Consider the following 18,844-nt stretch of genomic DNA (forward strand, 5'->3'; position numbering starts at 1 on the left):
GAATGAAAAGTCTTTTCTCCACTTTAAGATCATTATGGTCATATTTTAATGTCATGATATTACGGATCAATTATCAACTATATCTATTGATTAACTTGGATAAACATTTAACAAGGCTTTAGTTAATATAAACAACTCACATGAAGTGATCTGATCATTACAAATATGTTAGATCAGTTATTTATGAAACTAAAATACAAACACTTGGCTTCAGCAGTGGTCGATTTTATTTTATTAGGCTACTTTAGGTATTTCTATGTTAGTTTCTGTCCCAGCCCAAAAATGCGTTTGCGGATGCAGACTAACTCAGTGAGTGAATTCCCCTGGTTTTTAGCTTTCTCGTGACATGCAGCATGCCCATATTCACTTACATTTAGACGTTGAGAGCCAAAACTGGTATCGGTTCAATATTGGATGTTTGTAGCCGATACCCGATTATTTTTTTCAGTACCACCTCTGATATCCAATACCAGTATCGGATCAGTGCATCCATAGTCATAGTAGTTCTGTTGTAGTATTGTAGTATTGTAGTATTGTAGAATTTTAGCGACCACAAAACACAGCTGAAAAAATTATTGAACTATAAAAAAAAATGTTATTGTATTTTGAGTACTTCATTCTTCAACTTCAGTGTTAGTGCCATATCTGTTGCAAACAATAGATTTACTATTTATTTTAATTGCATAGTTTGCATAAGTATCTTGTGAAACGCAACCATCCATATTCCTTGGCGCTGCAGGGCCTTTACATTCCTACACTGCCAAAGACCAATGTGTTAAGTGACAAATAGACAATGTCAAAACCCCATGGCATTTAAGTCTATACCTGACATACAAAAATGTGTTCGCCTTTGAGCTATTCCGACTCTGCGACAAATACGTGACCTCACAGACCAGATCTACTTGATGTCTGTATACTGTCGGTCCATCTCGGCCTGCCATCCATTATGTGCTTTATTTACTTAAGCCCAAATGGACTTGACACAAAATGATACAAACCACATTACCTCGACTGTGACACACAAGGAGATGAGGAGGGGAGATAGGAGGGGGAATAGATCAGGAGGAAGGGACAGAAAATATGTAGAGAGAGAGAAGGAGAGCGAGAGGACAGAGGAGGTGGGCTGGACTTGGCATGAGTACAGCCTGTTCTGCTATTGAGGAGGACAAGGTCGTTCAAGGTCTTCTATCAGGCGTGATGGCAGGGGGGGTGGTGGGGTACGTATGGAGTATGTGAATGGCCCAGAGTAAAGATGTTCGTGCATATGTATTCAGAGCTTGTTGTCATTATGCTAAAAGCCTCCCATCGCAGTGGTTTCTATGGTTCGCTGGTTTCGAATGTGTGTGACATGCTTATAGATTTGAGTAGTTCATCACAGATCATGTATTCTTGATGCACATTTGAAGCAAAGTTGAGGCCGTTGTTAAAATGCCCATTTATTTTCAGATTTACATAGAGTATGTTCGTATTACTCAGAAATACATAGTAAAAACACTCACTGATTATTTAAATTGAACCCTTTGTTTCTATAATTTTGGTACATTTTGTCGTACAACTAACTTTACAACACCTTAACTGCTATCACTACTCCTAAGGGTAAAGTTCTGGCTACTTTTATGGCAATACTATAGTATAGCAGAAACCTGGAAATTGTGACACAAATATAAAATATAAATTGCTTGAGTTAAAAATATCCAGCCTAAAGCGTGAAGAAGAAAAAAACAGTCTTGTTGAGTGTCACCTAATTGGCTTTTGTTGTAGGGCTTTTAGTGCAGCATATGGTTATACATGCGCTTCGATAATGCATGTCCATATGTCCAGCAGGCTAACAAATGGCACGGCAGTGTGTTAAAATGTGTCGGTGCCTGCAGGACTGGCTTTCACCCCCAGCCTCTTAGCGTTTTCCCATCATATGGCGCCTCAGAGGGCATCAGTGAGGCATGCGTCTGCTTGTGTGGCTCCTGCTGTACTGATAGTGAAGTCAATCTATTCCTGTGGTCTGTGTACCAGCGGTTCACAAACCGTGGTGCCACTGTGGGCCACACAAGGCCGGTATTTGTCCAAATGTCTCTACTATAGTGTACTCGGTAGTGGTCACACCATTTTGTTGTGGTGTTCGAATGACCAGAGAGATATTGGAAAATAATTTGCATCAGTGCTCACCAGACAGGTGACTATTGGTCACAATGCATTAAACAACCTGAAGAACAGCTGAACAGGACACAAACATACTTTTCCCCCTGCCTGTTATGTTTTGTGTATAAATAAACTACATAAATCATCTGTAACAGTGAAAAGTCTCTAAGATGAGCTTACTTACCTTTAGCTTGAGCTGTTAAAGCAGTACTAAGTAATCATGCCCCTAGAGGCCATCAGCACCACTGCAGGTGTCGTAGCATGTTGGGTTTTCAAACTTGGCTGTAAAGTGGCGCTAGCCCGCAGTTAGCTTTGCCTGTTAGCCTGTTAGCTTCTTCTTCATGATTCCATTAGTGTGTATTGGGGCCTCCAACCCGGTGCTGGGAAAGCTACAATTGTGATTTTCTGGCCAGACACACCGGGGGAGATGAATACCACCCAGCCCCCCGCCCACCCAATCATCCCATCAACACTTGAATTACCCTCAGAGAGACTACAAAAAGGATTTATTATGGTAAACAAGTTACTTAGTACTGCTTTAAATGATTGATAGCTTCCCCTTTCATGCAATAGTTGTAATGACCCAGTCTCATTCCTTCATTAATCCATGTTGGCTTAAACACATCTGATAAATACTTATTTTACTGAATTGGTCACTTGGCTTTGTTTGGTCTTCAGGACAAATCCATTTTTATTTGAGTTCAGCAAACTTGTTTTTACTCCCTAGATCCCATGTGATCTGCAGTGAGAGAAAGTAGTAATGTTAAGCCATGTGATATGTGAGCAGAATGAGTGCATTATAGTCTGCTATAGAGCACGGGACTACTCATAGGGTGGGCATTTGGACAGGTTGGTGTATTTGATCCTGTGTTGGCCTGTTTGATATCCCTGTCTTAGCCCTGATTTTGACATAACAATTTTCGGAATGTTTTAGTCCAGGTTCAAATATAGCATTAAATTGGTATAGTCTATTGCATGGAAGATAACAAAAGGACAGGACACTGAGCACCATTGCCAAGTCCTATCTTTTTTTTTCTTTAATATCCTGTGCAGATCTGCTCCAAGCGCTGGAAGTATGTAATATTTGAGACAAAACGAGAACATTGATTTCAGTTAGCACGTGTAGCCCGTAGGAGCTCGTTCTGCAAGCGAAGCGCTTTGCTCTAAAACAAGACAAATGCGATAGTAAATGTAACACGATTATTGATGACGAATTTCATCCAGGAAAACTCTGGCTCAGCTACGCCTGTTGGGTCCATAAATGTAGAGTCAGGTTTAGATTATGAATTGCCAGATAGTGGTGTGTAATGTAGCAGAACCAAATGATGGATTCTCTGAGCTGTTTTGTACATTTTGAAGTCATTATTGGTTTTAAGTTGGATGCAGATACCCTCCATCCACAAAACAACCCCGCCCATTTTTAATTCTTGGTTCGAACTATAGAAACAATCATTTTATGGAGTTAACTTGAGTAATTTGATTTTCAAAAGTTAAATCCCATGTTAAACTTGCAGGCAACAACACATCTTGGACTGCACAATAATTGCAATTGAATGGTTGCAGTTAGCAAATATCAAAGACTGTAATTAATATAATGTAAAGCAATACCCAACAAATAATCTCTCTCCAAACAATTCATCATGCATAAAACCTACCTATCTAATAACATTGGACCAAACCTGCTTAACAATGAATGCATGTGATTCTTGTATTGGTTTAGCAGTTTATATTTCAGTCTTCTCGCAAATGTTAACGTTCCAGGGCATGTTTAAAAGCACATTTCATGAACAAAAGTTTCCAAAGTGCTGCACAAGAAAATAAAATGCCATTAAACTAACGAAGTAACTCATACCTCTAGAGGCCATAAGCGTCAATGCTGGTGTCTGGTCGTGGCATGTCACAGTTAGCTTTGCCTGTTAGCTTCTTCTGCGTGATTCCATTGGTGTGTATTGCGCCTCCGGGTTAGAGCAGAGAAAGTTGCAAGCATGGTTTTCTGGCCAAAGACACCAGCGGGAGATGAAATCATCCCGTCAACACTTGTATTACCCCCAGAGGGACTACGAAAAGGATTTATTAAGGTAAACAAGTTGCTCAGTACTGCTTTAATACATAAATATTAATATTGCTCTTTGTGCAGCCCTACACAAAACAAAACAAAAATTGGGAAAATTTCCTTATTGGATATCAAAATGACCAATGTTATGGTTGAGGACTCTTACGGAAATGAGTCCTTCACATTTGACCCGCCCTTTGCTGCTGCTGGGGTGAGGAGCAGTGGGCGACCGCAGTGCAGCGCTCTGGGACTCCTCTCCAGATGTCGAGCAAGGCTAATAGTCAGACTCACCTGGCTGGAGGGATTGACCTATTGTGCATGTTTTGAGTTGATGACAAGGTGGATTTCAGTCACGTCTAACGGCTTAGATTCAGCATGCAACGAGATGAAGTCATGTCATGTGAATTCTGTCCGTCGTTTTAGCCAACTAATAATAATACCAGAAGAGAGTGCCAAATGGATTCTAGCTTGTGGCTCAAATTACTTCTACTCTGTAATACCCCTCCTTTTTGCTCGTAATGTAGTGGCATATCTCAGTTTCAGGCGCACACGCACGTGGTGAGGGAGACTGTAGTGTCTGGAGTATCAGGGTGACTCACAGTTACACCACATCCCTGCTCTTTGTTCCAGTACTCTGAAAACAGTTTGCAGACTGGCCTGCTATGGTTGAATCTGGGGCAGCCCATGTACGTATACTTCTCAGGAAGGAACCAGAGACCTACAGTATGCAAAGAGAAGCCGTCAAAGATTCTCATCAGCTTCATGCAAATGGATCCCAAATGAGGCAAAAGTGTGCCAATGCTGCTGTGTCACCTGATCTGTTGTATCACATGATTTCATGCTTCATGTATTTTAAGATGCTAGTATTTATAGTATTTAACTATTTAGTAAAATACGGTTTTACTGGGTCTTTCTTGTTGCCAGTTAACCATGTTATCGCGTGTTTTTTAAAACCCATGTCTGGATTTGTGTTTTGTTTCGTTCCTGTATGTTTGAAAATCCTTGTCAGATAATACATCATATATGGACCTGTAAGTTACAAATTCTGAATTCTATTGTTCATGTATTCAGCTGGTGGTTGTGGCAGTTGGCTGGAGCCAATCCCAGCACTTGAGCAGGGCACACCTTTGACAATGGCAGCTTAGTCTCGTTCTGAGCTTGTTACATTTTAATTAAGTCAACCAACCCTCATATTTATTCGTCAGAGGAGAGAGTCGCTATTTTTCGCTAAGACATGTGTCTTTGACCAGGGGGAGAAAAAACATTAAAATTATTAACAGAATAGATAAGATGAGATAAGAGATCTCTATTGTCTGTCCCAATAGAGGCAGAAATTCATATTTGACAGGGTTTAAAAGGCATTCAACCACAAAAAAACAAAAAACAGAGCAATTTACACACATTGCAAATACATGCAAATACAGGCTGCTTTACTAATGATGATGCTGCTTGTTCATGGTCATTATTGTAGATGGGATGACACGGTTCAACTTTATCGGTCTTGCACACCTCCTCCACTCCAGAATCACAGATTAACATTCCTGTAGTCAAGTGAGTGCTCTCGGTGTGGGGAAGGGAAGCCCTCATTAAATACCAGGGCGATCAGGTGGACAGACTTTAACCGCCGTGAGCACTCGATCGCTTATCTCATCCCACCATATGAATTCATTTTCTATAAAGAGCAAGAATTACGACAGCAAAATTGGCTCTTTAGTTCCAGTTGTTAGTCTTAAGATTGTGGGTTTCACAGTATTTTTGTGGGAATAATTTTTGTGTCTGGTTGCTATTACTACTACTATTTACCTCACCTAAATAAGTTATGTTTTTTTTTTTGTGAGCTAATTAGTTTTAAATTATTTTCCAGAATAAGCCAAGACAATATTAAAATCATTATAAGTTGGGATTTTTTGTGTGTGTGTGACAATTCTACCTTTGCAATTGTTTGGTCATGTCTACAAGTCCATGGTTCAGGGCTTGTAATTGAATAATGACGTTTCTCTTGGGCTCAAAACATGTCTAAAATCTGTTGTTCTTGTTTTATTTGTCCACAGTGAATGAGTATGTGTTCATGGTCCAAGCCAGAGGAATCCAGATCAGGGAGAACGTGAAGAACATCGGGGCCCAGGTCCTGGAGCAGGTGGTGAGGGGCTCCTACAGCAACGGCACAGGTGAGGTATCTACTCCAACACATGCTCCTAATATGTTGCGTTCATGTAACATCACAGCAGAAATGCAACATGTCATTTATTATTGAGATGGAGGACAGGTCATTGGAGTTGGAATTTTCCTTTTAATCGTCAAAATGAAACTAAAAACAAAATCAAATTTGGATTCAACAGATCTAAAAATGTTCTGGCCAATTTCAAAGCTTCCGTTCATTTCTAAAGTTTTGAAACGTTTAGACATTCTTGAAGAAATATAACATTTTTGACACTTTTCCGTAGGCATCACTCCACTGAAACCACCCTGCTTAAAGTGCCCAGTAACATTATGATGTCTGTGGACTCTGGGAAATGTACTGTCCTAGTCTTGTTAGATCTCTCCTCAGTATTTGAGACTGTCGATGACCATATCCTGTTAGTCTGACCAAGTCACGCAGGCTTGCTATCAGGACCAGTCTTGTTGTGGTTCTCCTCTTACTTATCGGGGGAGGAGCTCTAATGTCTCAGCAAACCAAATCCTGTCCGACGCGGCTCATTTTTTTGTGCGGGGAACCCCAGGGGTGTGGTTTGGGCCCTATTTTGTTATTTGTTTACTCGATGTCCCTCCCGTTGGAAAAATTATCCAGAGCTTTGATGATGTTTCCCACCATTTATTTCCCGATGATATTCCGCTTTACTGCTCAGAGATCCAGAAATTAAGCTCTCTGCTGAAAGGTCTTGCGCAAGTTTAACAATGGCTATATTCCCTGCTACTAAATTCCATTAAAAACTCAACTTATGTGACCTAATATTATCAATTGTATGTTTTATGCAGACTATTCCTATGACTTTAACATAAGTGGCAGTGAAGCTCCACCCACTACATACCTTCCAGAGGGCTTCACTTTCCTCCCATCACAGCTCTGCCCCGAGAGGCTGCCCTCTATGAGTGAGTATACTTTTACTGTTAAACATTAGACTTGATGCTAAGGCTGTAATATCTCCTAAGCATTTTCAACCACTTAAAAGCTTCAAGTGATTGTTTTATGCTCCTCCTTCTAATGACACATTGTTTTTTTTTACAATGCACAATCCTAGTGGGATTGTAACTTCTGCTCTTTGTTTTTTGTTCCTACAGCGGGCAGGCTTAATGTTAACATGAGCGAGGTCTCTTTGGAGGATGTGGAGTGGTCGCTGCTGGAGATGCAGCCTGGAGTAACCATGGGAGGATACTGGAAGCCTCAGGACTGTTTGCCACGCTGGAAAGTAAGAGAGCCAAGCATGCACATTACAGACAGCATATATAAAAGCAAAATGATAAAATACCAAATCAAACATGACCCATTTCAATACTGCCAATTTGCAGGCCTAGGATATGTTCATCTAAAAAATGTTGACTTCTGTTAATCATTCCATCTGAAAGATCTCAACAACAGCTAGAAAAGTCTACATTTATGCATTAAACTAATAAGGTTGTTTAAATTTGCTTCAATCTTGGTGTTTTCATTGTATCCCCCAGTTCATCCAAGGAAGCATACCATCTGTCAGCATGTGGCTGCATGATTTAATTTTCATGCAATTACTCACTACCTTTTCTTCTGTATTACAGTCTTGTTATAATCTGTTTGTTGTACTGTTCTTACTATATTGATACTATACCGTTGCTATTATTGTTTTGGTAAGGCTTTATGTTAAGGGGTGCTTGTTAAGTATTTATAAGCATTAGCAATTAATAGGCCACGAAGAATATGCTTATTTATGACCTACCCTAACCCTAATGTTTTCGGGCCTTATATATTGGCCATTATTAATTCATGTTTGTGCTTAAAAAGCACAACCTGGATCCTGAAATTCTCTCAAACTATAGGCCTATTGCAAAGCTACCTTTTTTGTAAAAAATATGGAGAAATTGGCAATGGCAAAATTCAAAACCACCTTAATGAGTTTTTATAGATATTCTTTAATCTGTTGACTGCTTTTCCCACTGTTGTTGTACTTTTATATTTATACGCAGCTTTTTACACTGTAGATCACTTAATATTTCTTTCTTGAATTGAGGACTGTGTAGCCATCAAAGGCACGGCCTTACAATGGTTCAAGTTTTATCTTGAGGGCCGCACCTACTCTGTCCACATGGGCCCTTTTTGTTCAGGTGTGACCCCTCCTAGCTGTGGAGAGTGCCATTGCGAAGAGTGGTCACACTTTAACACAAGCTGAGCAGGATTTTTTGGGTGGTTCTTGTTATTACTTGTTTGTAGCCTTGATTGTAACTTTCATTGTGTAGTTTGTTTTAATTTGTTGCACTTCGTACTGCCTATGTACAGCACTTTGGGCAGCGATGGTTGTTTTAAATGTGCTTTATAAATAAACTTGACCTTGACCTAATCCAAATCCAACCCGTAACCCTAATGCGTATTATTACCTTATTCATGCTTAGCAATAACTCCTTAATATAAAGTAATATAGTTTTGTTTTTGTTGTTACAGCGAATTATGTATTTTTTTATTTTTAGGTGGCAATTCTAGTTCCATTTAGAAACCGTCATGAACACTTGCCCATTCTTCTGAGACACCTGGTGCCCGTGCTGCAAAAACAAAGACTCCAGTTTGCCTTTTATGTAATAGAGCAGGTACGTACCTTCACCTTTTCTATGTTTCAAAATGTTACTATATTAACAATGATACATTTGAGTTCTATAAAACGGTTAATCTGTGATCCAGATGCCATATTAGCACAGTCGTTTGTTAAATGTTATGGCAATATTTGTTTTTCTTAGGGAGGCACAGAGCCATTCAATAGAGCAATGTTGTTTAACGTGGGCTATAAAGAGGCCATGAAGGATTTGGACTGGGACTGCCTGATCTTTCATGACGTCGATCACCTCATGGAGAACGACAGAAACTACTACGGCTGCACAAACATGCCCCGTCACTTTGCAGTACAACTTGACAAGTACTCTTACATGTAAGCGCTTTCACCCTAACCTCCATTAAGACTTGAAAGTATCTACTTCCTTAATCTGCAGTGTCTCATGTCATTGTCCCTCCAAGGCTTCCATACAATGAATTCTTCGGTGGTGTCAGTGGCCTCACGGTGAAGCAGTTCAAAAAGATCAATGGTTTTCCTAATGCGTTCTGGGGCTGGGGAGGAGAGGACGACGACCTCTGGAACAGGTGAGGAAGCGCTGGCATAAAGAATCATTGACCCAGGACCAACAATGTGACTGTGTTGGTGACAGTGATTTCAGTAAGCACATCAAGCTATTGGCTCTGTGTACCACAACTGTAAATATTTGCCTTTCCAATGACACATGATCACCTAGAAAATCCAAACCACCAACTATTTTAAACTGTTGTACGCATTTACATTATTTGATATAACTTTATGACTGGGATTATATTTGAAGTATTAAAGCAGTACTATGTAACTCATGCCCCTAGAGGCCATAAGTGCCACTGCAGGTGTCATAGCATATAACGGTTCTTTACTCATTATTGTCTGTGAGAGTAAATACTACGCTGACAGAAAAGACAAAGGGAAAGAGGGATATTGTACATCCAATTACACAATGGAGATCACTTTGTTCACTCAAACTTGGCTGTAAATACTGTTTAAGTGTTGCTAGCCCGCAATTAGCGTTGCCTGTTAGCCTGTTGGCTTCTTCTTCGTGATTCCATTATTGTGTATTGGGCCCTCCGGGCCGAAGGAGGGATAGCTCCAGGGGAGACACCAGGGGAGATGAAAGACCCCCCAATCATCCCATTAACACTTGTATTACCCCAGAGGGACTACAAAAAGCATGCTTAAAATGCTTAATTTGATCCTCCGTTTGGGGGAACGCATTGCCCCAATTCAATTATTTTCAGGGTAAAGGATCCGGGAAATATTTTGGAGGATCCGGCAAAAAAATTGTCTGATATAATGGTGTCTATTGAGAGTGTTCCGTCAAATGTTTTGGCCTGTTCCCCCAATCCATCACATCAGACCAAAAGTGTTCCTGAAAATACTTATTTACAAATTAAGCACTGACGAAAAGAATTTAATTAGGTAAACAAGTTACTAGTACTGCTTTAAACACTGCTGGTTTTAGATCAGTCCTGGATTTGACCTGTCCTTTTTCCTTGTTTTTTTGTTGTTGTTTTTTAACATATTGCCCTTTTCTGCTTTTGTTCGTACAATGCTGTCCACCCACACAGCTCAAAGGCAGCTGCTGTGGTCCATGGAATTGCCCTAGCTATTTACTATAATGATTATCTCACCATGATTGTATTTCTCGGAGATTATATTTGCTTTACAGATGATATCAATGGAAGAACTTTATTTTTAATTCAATAGCACCCCTGTCTTTGAGTCGATCCTATTTGCTCTGAAAAATATTCCATTGAAAGTCAACTGTGTGGAGTATGGATTGACATGGAGTAATTTTGTTTGTACAGGGTGCATTACGCCAATTATACCGTGAGCCGCCCGCAAGGTCAACAAGGGCGTTACAAGTCTATCCCACACCACCATCGCGGGGAGGTCCAGTTCTTGGGGAGGTGGGTCTGCCTCTACTTGCTCTGTACCTTAACGCTGGGTCTGCGGTGAAAAGTGGCAGCTGATAATTGCCTGGGGCTTAGGCTCATGTGATGTAAGCCAGTCACATGAAAGGCCCAAAGCAGTGACTTTCAGAGAATTTAGAAGCTTTCAAAGACTTTGCATGTGATGTGCTTCAGGGCTGGATTCCGATCATACTTTTGCTCTTTTACTCAATTTGTTAATTCAATAAAATAGGCAAACTGTTAGAGATTTGCGTTTAGTTTGATTTACAAAAATGCTGTTAATGTACAAAAAAAAAGTTATGATTTTTCTTTTTTCTTTTTTGCCTTGAAGTGCAAGTAATAGTTCAAGGTGTAGAAAATGCAAGTTCAACAAAAATATAAATAAGACCAAATGTATTGGGCTTAATTTATAACACAAAATATCTTTGAGTGACATATAAGTTAAAAGTAGTTGTACAATGTGTATTTGAAATCACGGCCATTAATATTTAGTGTCCATGTGGTGCAACAATGTGTGCCATTGTAAAACCAGTCTGTCCAGTTTCATCATACTGTTTACTAATTCACGTTTGCCATAGACTCAGACAGTTCCCCTGTTGCATTATAGCAATGCTACAATACAAGGAAGTGGTTTTGTCCTTATCTACATTTGTTTGATACAGTGCTCAAAAGTGTACATACCCTGGCAGAATTTTTTAATATGAAAGATAACACATCTCACAGTTCGTGGTTGTGTGAAGCTCTTTGTGGTGAAAAAACTGAGTTTGCTCTTTTTAAATCATAATGAAAAAAACAAAATTACCCTCATCCAAAGTTCACATACCCCCATTCTGTGTGTTGCCCCCTTTAGCACCAATGACAGCTTGGAGTCTTTTGGGGTAGTTGTGAAGAAGGTTCTGTATATAATCTAATGCAGTGTTTTTCAACCTTTGTTGAGCCAAGGCACATTTTTTTCATTGAAAAAATCACGAGGCACACCACCAGCAGAAAATATTAAAAAACGTAACCCTGTAGCCTATATTCAGTCGTTCACATCAAAGTGTCTTGAATAGGAACACCATATAGTCTTGCTTGCAATCGTGCCACAGTCACCGCCACCTGCCACATCCATGCATCACTAATTCTCTTGTCTCAAAGAAATTAGCGACCTAATATGGAGTATTTATTACATGGTTACTCTACTCTAGACAGCACAGACACTCGAAAACGGTACATTATTTGCGGATAATAATGAATGGTGAACGTGAAGTGAAATAAAGGTGAAATTGGATAATTTTCCAAGGCACACCAGACAATATCTCACGGCACACTAGTGTGCCACGGCACAGTGGTTGAAAAACACTGATCTAATGGTAAAGAGGAATGATTTAAAAAGAGCAAACTCCGTTTTTTCACAACAAATGGCTTCACACAACTGCTAAGTGAAAAACACCTTTTTGTGTTATCATCAACATATTCTCTCTGCCAGGGTATGTAAACTTTTGAGCACAACTGTATTACTTCACATGTTGACTGATTTCATGAATTTCACCGACTTGTTCTTCTTATCATACAGGTATAGTCTTTTACGCCATTCCAAGGAACGACAGAAAGTGGATGGCCTTAACAACCTGAACTACTCCCCCCTAGTGTCCAGGAGGCCTCTCTACACCAACATCACAGTCAACCTGAGCAGAAAACTGGCACCTGTCGCTGACTACTGACCTTCACTCAGTTGGACTGCAACAAAACAAAACCCTCCCTGGAAAAAATGAAAACGTCTTCTAGGGCGGCAGCCATATTGTCACTATAGTCGCAGCACTGTTCAAGAAATTTCAGTTGATTTACTTTTTTATTTGAATGCAAAAAAAAAAAGATGATAGCAAGATAAGTTTGGAAAATTGTACGCAAGAAAATATGGATCAATGCTGCGCTATTCTGTGCCACTGTCCATCACGTCACTCATTTGGGCTTATTGTAAGTCTTCACATGCCTTTTTAGACCATTTTGGCCTTTTGTGTCACAATCCATCGCTCTGTCTTTTCTAAAGAAACATTAGCCCTCTTGTATATAGTACATGCACATGCATTTTAGTGGGCTGGCGCTAAAATGTCCCAAGGATATTCTCTGCTCTTGCACTTCTTATTTTCACAAATGCAGTAAAAATATTTGCATACACTCGTACAATAGTCGGCAGTAGGATATTGAGTGGAATCCTGCAGCTGGTTCTGCAGATAGTATGCCAAAATCTATATAAAGAACCAGATATAGAGTGACTGTTTTATTGAAATAGTTTATATAGTCATTATTCCATGTAATTGCTGTGATGGCTTTGTGTTTGCATAGAAGAATCGGATGTTCAGGCTTATGTATGCGACTGTGTCTATGTTAGCAATAATAATAACAAGCTGTATCATACCAGACAGCTTAAAACTTAGAGCTGACTTCCTCACTGTATACAGATGCAATAGTCAGGTGCTAGCTTAGCCACTGGACTTCAAAAAGGAGTGACTGTGTATGCAAACATTTTCAGTGAACACACCTTTGCCTAACAAACCTAACCATCGCCGTACAGCCCTGTGTGCATGCTTTTGTGTTTAGACAAGCGAGGGGGAGCTATGCAAATGGCCTGCTGGTGCACGAGTGGCACTGACGATAGCTTTGGGTTGGTTTGTGTGTGTAGTGTGTTTATAAACCAGGCCATGGGGGAGAAAGAGAGTACTATTTTTGGTTCCATTATGTTTACTCACCTTCACTTTGAGAGGGTCTGGAGACAATACTTGATTGCTGTCATTGTCACTGGTGTTTACCGAAGTTTTAAAGCTTAGATAATTTTCCATTTGTTATGTGTTAGGCTTTGCTTCCTTGCTGCTGTAGAAAAAATGCTACTTCATAGAATACTGTGGAAAAGTGGAATCATTTTACTGGTATCTCAATAGGTCAATTCATATTGTGAAAATCAATTATCTGCTCAATTTGATAAAATGTATATTTAGAAAGATACTGCCTTCCCTTTTGGATGGCCACAGCAAATCATCTGTTCCCTGTATGCAGGGATTTGAATACTGACATGGCATAGGTTTTACTGTAAAGGTCAGTCCTTTTTTGAATTAGGACATTGAATACGGTGCGCTGTGTTAGGACCCCTTGTGATTGGATTAATCAAAATTAGATTGGCCTGTACTATTCCACTCAAATGTTTGTCAATATTTAACCACTAAAATAATTCCACATGAATCTAAATTGTTGATGTGTGCGTTCTAAGCATAGTTAGGGGAGGTTCAAATAGTTTAATAGACATTAGCTGACCAACCACCTTATGCCAGACTGGAGGCATACATCTGTTTTATTGAACTGGTATGCAGAAGGCTAACAGCAGTGCAGCGTCTATTGTTGATTTGTGTGTTTGGCAGTGTTGTTGTTTTGTTTGTTTGTTTGTTTTTTGAAATATTTACCAAAATTGTAAAACTTAGTTCATTTTGTAGTCACCAACACACCCTCATCACCATCAGTGTGTGTCCTTATAAGTCATGCAGCTAAACTTCACACAAATCGCCTTGTATGCATTTATAAGATGTATCTTTGGGGGGATATATGTGGCTAATTGTTTGTTACCACAATGAAATAGAGGCTGGACCTCGTTTTTATTTATTTGATCTTTAATGAATAATTTTGTGAAATTGTTTAGTTTATGTTCTTGCGTTTGATGTGATAATGAAGTAGGCGATACACAACAAACTGTGTTAGATGCACTGAAACCTGTAGTTTCTATTTATGTGGATTTTTTAGGCTAGCGGAAAGTGGTCTATCTTATCTACAGCATAAAAGAAAAACTATGAATTTAAGGTAAAATACTAACAGATGTGATTGTTGTTTTTTTTCTTGTCATGCCTTTATTTGAGTCATGGTCTCAACACTGAGAAAACGCACTGTTGGTCAGCAGATTCCTGCTGTTTTATTTTAGCAATCACAACTGTGTGTATTTTACCAAAGATTGCATTTTTTTATGCATTGTAATGAAATGGATCTGCCTTGTAGCCTGACATGTATTATATCAGATCAAGCCGTTTTGTTTGACGACCACAGGAAAAGCAAGACGCCTAAATGAGCTTTTGGTCCTTGTCTTTCACGAAGCACCTATGGACTAATTGATAATCAATGGTGCTGACTTCCCAAAGTTAACCTTTTGTGATGGTTGCTCTGTGCTACATGTGCTTAACTAGATGTTAAATATAAATTCCTAACACTTCCACCGGTTAATGCGTAAAGTACAATATGCAGGTACTATTTCATTGTCATATTTACCACAATTAAAGGCATTGTGTAGCATTCAGAATGGCTAATTGCTCATCCAAAAGTGAATGAATAAACAAATTATAAAAAGTAAATACATTTTGAAAAGCTATATTATATTTGTTTAATTCACAGTGTTCTACTTGTAACGTTAAGCTTTTTCAAAGTTTTATACCTCAAAGTCTATCACTAAGAGGTGACCGTGACAGTCATGGACCCTAGCAACCCATGTGTTATGTTTTCTTTTCCTTGTGTGTTTGAGTGAAATGGCTTACTGTTCAATCCTCGATTCAAGAAAAAAAAATGTATAGATAACAAAAGTTATTTTTTATTGCTTTAAATTAAAAGCTAGATGGACTCATAGCAGAAGCCAAATGTCAACAAAAAAAAAATATTTGCAATGAAAAGGCAGCTTCATCAGCCAATAACATCTGATTCAAAAAGGGTAAACATTGACGAGCATGTTTTTTTTTTTTTTATATATATATATATCTGTGGAGGAAAAAGTAATGAATGGTCAAGCCTAATGTTAAGAGCATGCCAAAAATGTTGTTAATCTTGTGGACCCATTGTGGACCCAAACCAGGCCTGCTGCTCACTCAAAAACAGACTTGGCCCTTGACACCTGCGGAGCCCGCCTGTTCGATCCATTCTGTGTCAGTTTCAATGACGGTTAAATTGTTTTACCACGCACCTGATGAAACTGGCAGCCTTAAGCTTATTAATTTATTGCAGTGTTGTCTTTTTTTGGTTTTTTTTTTATGTTTGTGTTCTCTTATTTTTTTATAGAACAAATGTTTAAATTGAGAGAAAAAAGTGCATATCAAGAAACATCATTGTAAATATTGTGTGTAGTGTTTTAGCTAGTTATAAAGTCTTAAATAACTACAGATGCTAGAGTTGAGAACAAGACTTTGGAGGGGTTGTGGACAAGCAATTTGGTTCCATTTTCAGTACTCAAAATACTGCAATTCTTTCTGGTTACTTAGTGTCACCATAGACGTATCTAGTATCTATCTTTTTTCTATTGTCTTGTTCCAGCATAGGATTGGCCAGATGGGATTGCAGTCTTAATCAAAAATGGCACCCAAGCCAATGCCACAACCCACTCCAAAATCACAACACATATTTTGTATGAAATAAAACTACAATAGTTATAAAAAAAAAATACTGCTAAAATCTACGTACCTGATTGTAAGGAGTTTGTTCTCCTTGACCTGAAGCCATTTGAAGCCACTTGTCAAAACTTGATGTCAGCCTTACGTGTATCCGTTTGTGTATCAGCATATTATCTTTTGAACATTGAAATTTGTATGATGGAGAGTTTTCTTTTATACCATCATTGTTATTGTCCGATTACACCAATAATAAAAGAGAGACTTGTAAAGATTCACTGTTGTGTCCTGAAGGCTTCTTTTATACATGAAATGATTATAAGAAAAAGGCTGCTGACTAATGGGTGAAAGAAGTGAAATAAAATCTGTTCACTGGCAAGGACCACACCACAACAAAAGATGTAATTGAAGAATTCACACAGTAAAACAGTGTTGAATGGGCTGGGCTGATATAAGTTGGGCATCTGGGTAATTAGAGGCGTGGTTAAGTGAAGACTGGCTGCCAAGGAGGATGGAATGGTTGAGGCCTTGTGCAGCACTTTAAAGAACTTTATATCAAGGAACCGCTCACCCATTCGCACTCTCATTCATACACCAATGTACGCACACACACTGGAGGCAAGGTGTGTGAAGTGTCTTACCCAAGGACACAATAGTGTGCCCTTGCATGAGCTAGGATTCGAACCCCTGACCTTTCGATCGTGAGACGACCCGCTCTACCAACCTAGTCAATCAAATATTAAAACCTTTACCTAAAGAATAATTAAATACTGTAAATAGTAGAAATAGTGCTCAACAAAAAAAAAATCCAAAGTAGTTGTAGCAATTGCTTTTAACAGTTTAAAAAATAAAGGTTTATTTGTGCTGGAAGTAATAACTTTAAACTGCAGGTTGTTTCTACAACTACTGTACTATACAACTAATCAAGCACTTACTTTTATTATACATCTTATGATGAGATATTGAGTAGAAGCATACAAACACCTACTACTACAACTACCACTTACTACAACTATTCTATTTACACATCAAGGGTCTTTAATGTTTTGGATACTATTGCTCCTGTCAAGGTTAAAATGGTTAACAATAGTCAAAAGGCACCTTGGAAAAATGAAGATTTGGTCAGGGCACAGAAAAGGGAGTGCCGGAAAGCCAAACGGAAATGGTGCAAGTCAAAGCTCCAGGTTCATTATGAGGTTTACAAAGAAGTGCTTCAACCAGATTTTGTGTGGAGCAAGGGGGAAGTATTTCTCTGAAATCATCACAAACTGCAGAAACTATTCTCGTGTTCTGTTTTCCACAGTAAACAGATTAGCTAACCTGCAAGGTTCACTGCCCTTAGAACTAATTTCTACATCTAAGTGCAATATTGTTTTATGACAAAGTCCAAGGCTTTAAAAATGCCATTATTTCCTCAACACAAATGGCAACCCTGCCACAGATAAACACCTTGAGCTGACACGTTTCACACCTGTTACTGACAAAACAATCGAAGAGGTTTTCTCCAGTCTGAGTTCATGAACATGCTGCCTTGATGAATTACCCACTAGATTTCTGAAGTCTGTGCTGAGTATTTGTTTATTTGGTCGGGACAGTGCATGTTAATGAACATACATGGGTCTCATGCATGTAAACAAGCCACTCCGTCGTCCCCCATGCGCACTCTCAAACACACTCACATTGATCCTGGCCTATTGTACATGTTTTTAGTGGTAGGGGAAACCAGAGTACCTGGAGGAAACCTACGCAGACACGGGGAGAACATACAAACTCCACACAGAAAGGCCCCGTCCCTGGTGGGAATCGAACCCGGACCTTCTAGCTGTGAAGCACGAGCGCTAACCGCTGTACTACCGCGCCACCACTAGCTTGCTACCACAACTTGCTCAATTAGTTAACCTGCTGCTGCTACTCGAGTCCTGACAAGAACAAAGAAATACGACCATATTAGTCCAGTGCACTGGACTAACATATCTGACATGTTAGAGCCGTATGAACCATCTCAGGCCTGGAGAACTTCAGGGAGGGGTCTCCTGGTGGTTCCCAGAGTCGGGACTAAACACGGTGAGGCTGCGTTTCAGTTCTATGTAGCTAAAATCTGGAACTGAATCTTCATGAGGATGTGAGACAGGCCTCAACTCTGACAATGTTCAAATCCAGGCTGAAAACAGTTCTTTTTACCCGCGCATATAACAGCACTCTTGCCTTTTACTGTAATTGATTTTTTTTGCTGTTGATGTTTAATGATTTGATCTGCTTTCTTGTAATTTCATGCCACTACGAAGCACTTTGAATTGCCTTGTGTATGAATTGTGCTCTACTTGCCTTGCCTTGCTTTACTACTGTAACTACTCCAAACAATACACTTTACACTTCCACCTCTGTGTTGTTTCTAACCGACAAGTTCTGACCTGTTTCACGTTAAGAGACATTTATTTCTACTCATAAATGCAGAGTGTGGATTTTGCTGCCAACAGAAACAAACAGTACTCAGCTATCACTTTGTTGAATTGTGAGGTAATGCTTCAAAAATAAAGAAAATAAAAAGCACACTTGATTGTTTTAGATGTTGACAGAGAGTTGGAG

At 39.3% G+C, this 18,844-nt stretch overlaps 1 protein-coding gene across 1 annotated transcript in view; it reads left to right on the top strand.

Annotated features, from left to right (window-relative positions):
- b4galt5 (UDP-Gal:betaGlcNAc beta 1,4- galactosyltransferase, polypeptide 5) overlaps positions 1-16,523 on the top strand; it is a 32,296-nt gene extending 15,773 nt beyond the window's left edge. Inside the window, exons 2-9 of the mRNA XM_079558524.1 lie at positions 6,241-6,357; positions 7,166-7,279; positions 7,469-7,596; positions 8,843-8,959; positions 9,107-9,294; positions 9,381-9,503; positions 10,767-10,868; positions 12,427-16,523. Coding sequence (XP_079414650.1) covers positions 6,241-6,357; positions 7,166-7,279; positions 7,469-7,596; positions 8,843-8,959; positions 9,107-9,294; positions 9,381-9,503; positions 10,767-10,868; positions 12,427-12,574 — 1,037 coding nt within the window. The 3' untranslated portion in view covers positions 12,575-16,523. The remainder of the gene's footprint in view (positions 1-6,240; positions 6,358-7,165; positions 7,280-7,468; positions 7,597-8,842; positions 8,960-9,106; positions 9,295-9,380; positions 9,504-10,766; positions 10,869-12,426) is intronic.
- Positions 16,524-18,844: the final 2,321 nt, after the last annotated feature.

Source organism: Gobius niger, assembly GCF_951799975.1.
Source record: "Gobius niger genome assembly, chromosome: 6".
In the NCBI taxonomy this organism is placed as follows: domain Eukaryota; kingdom Metazoa; phylum Chordata; class Actinopteri; order Gobiiformes; family Gobiidae; genus Gobius; species Gobius niger.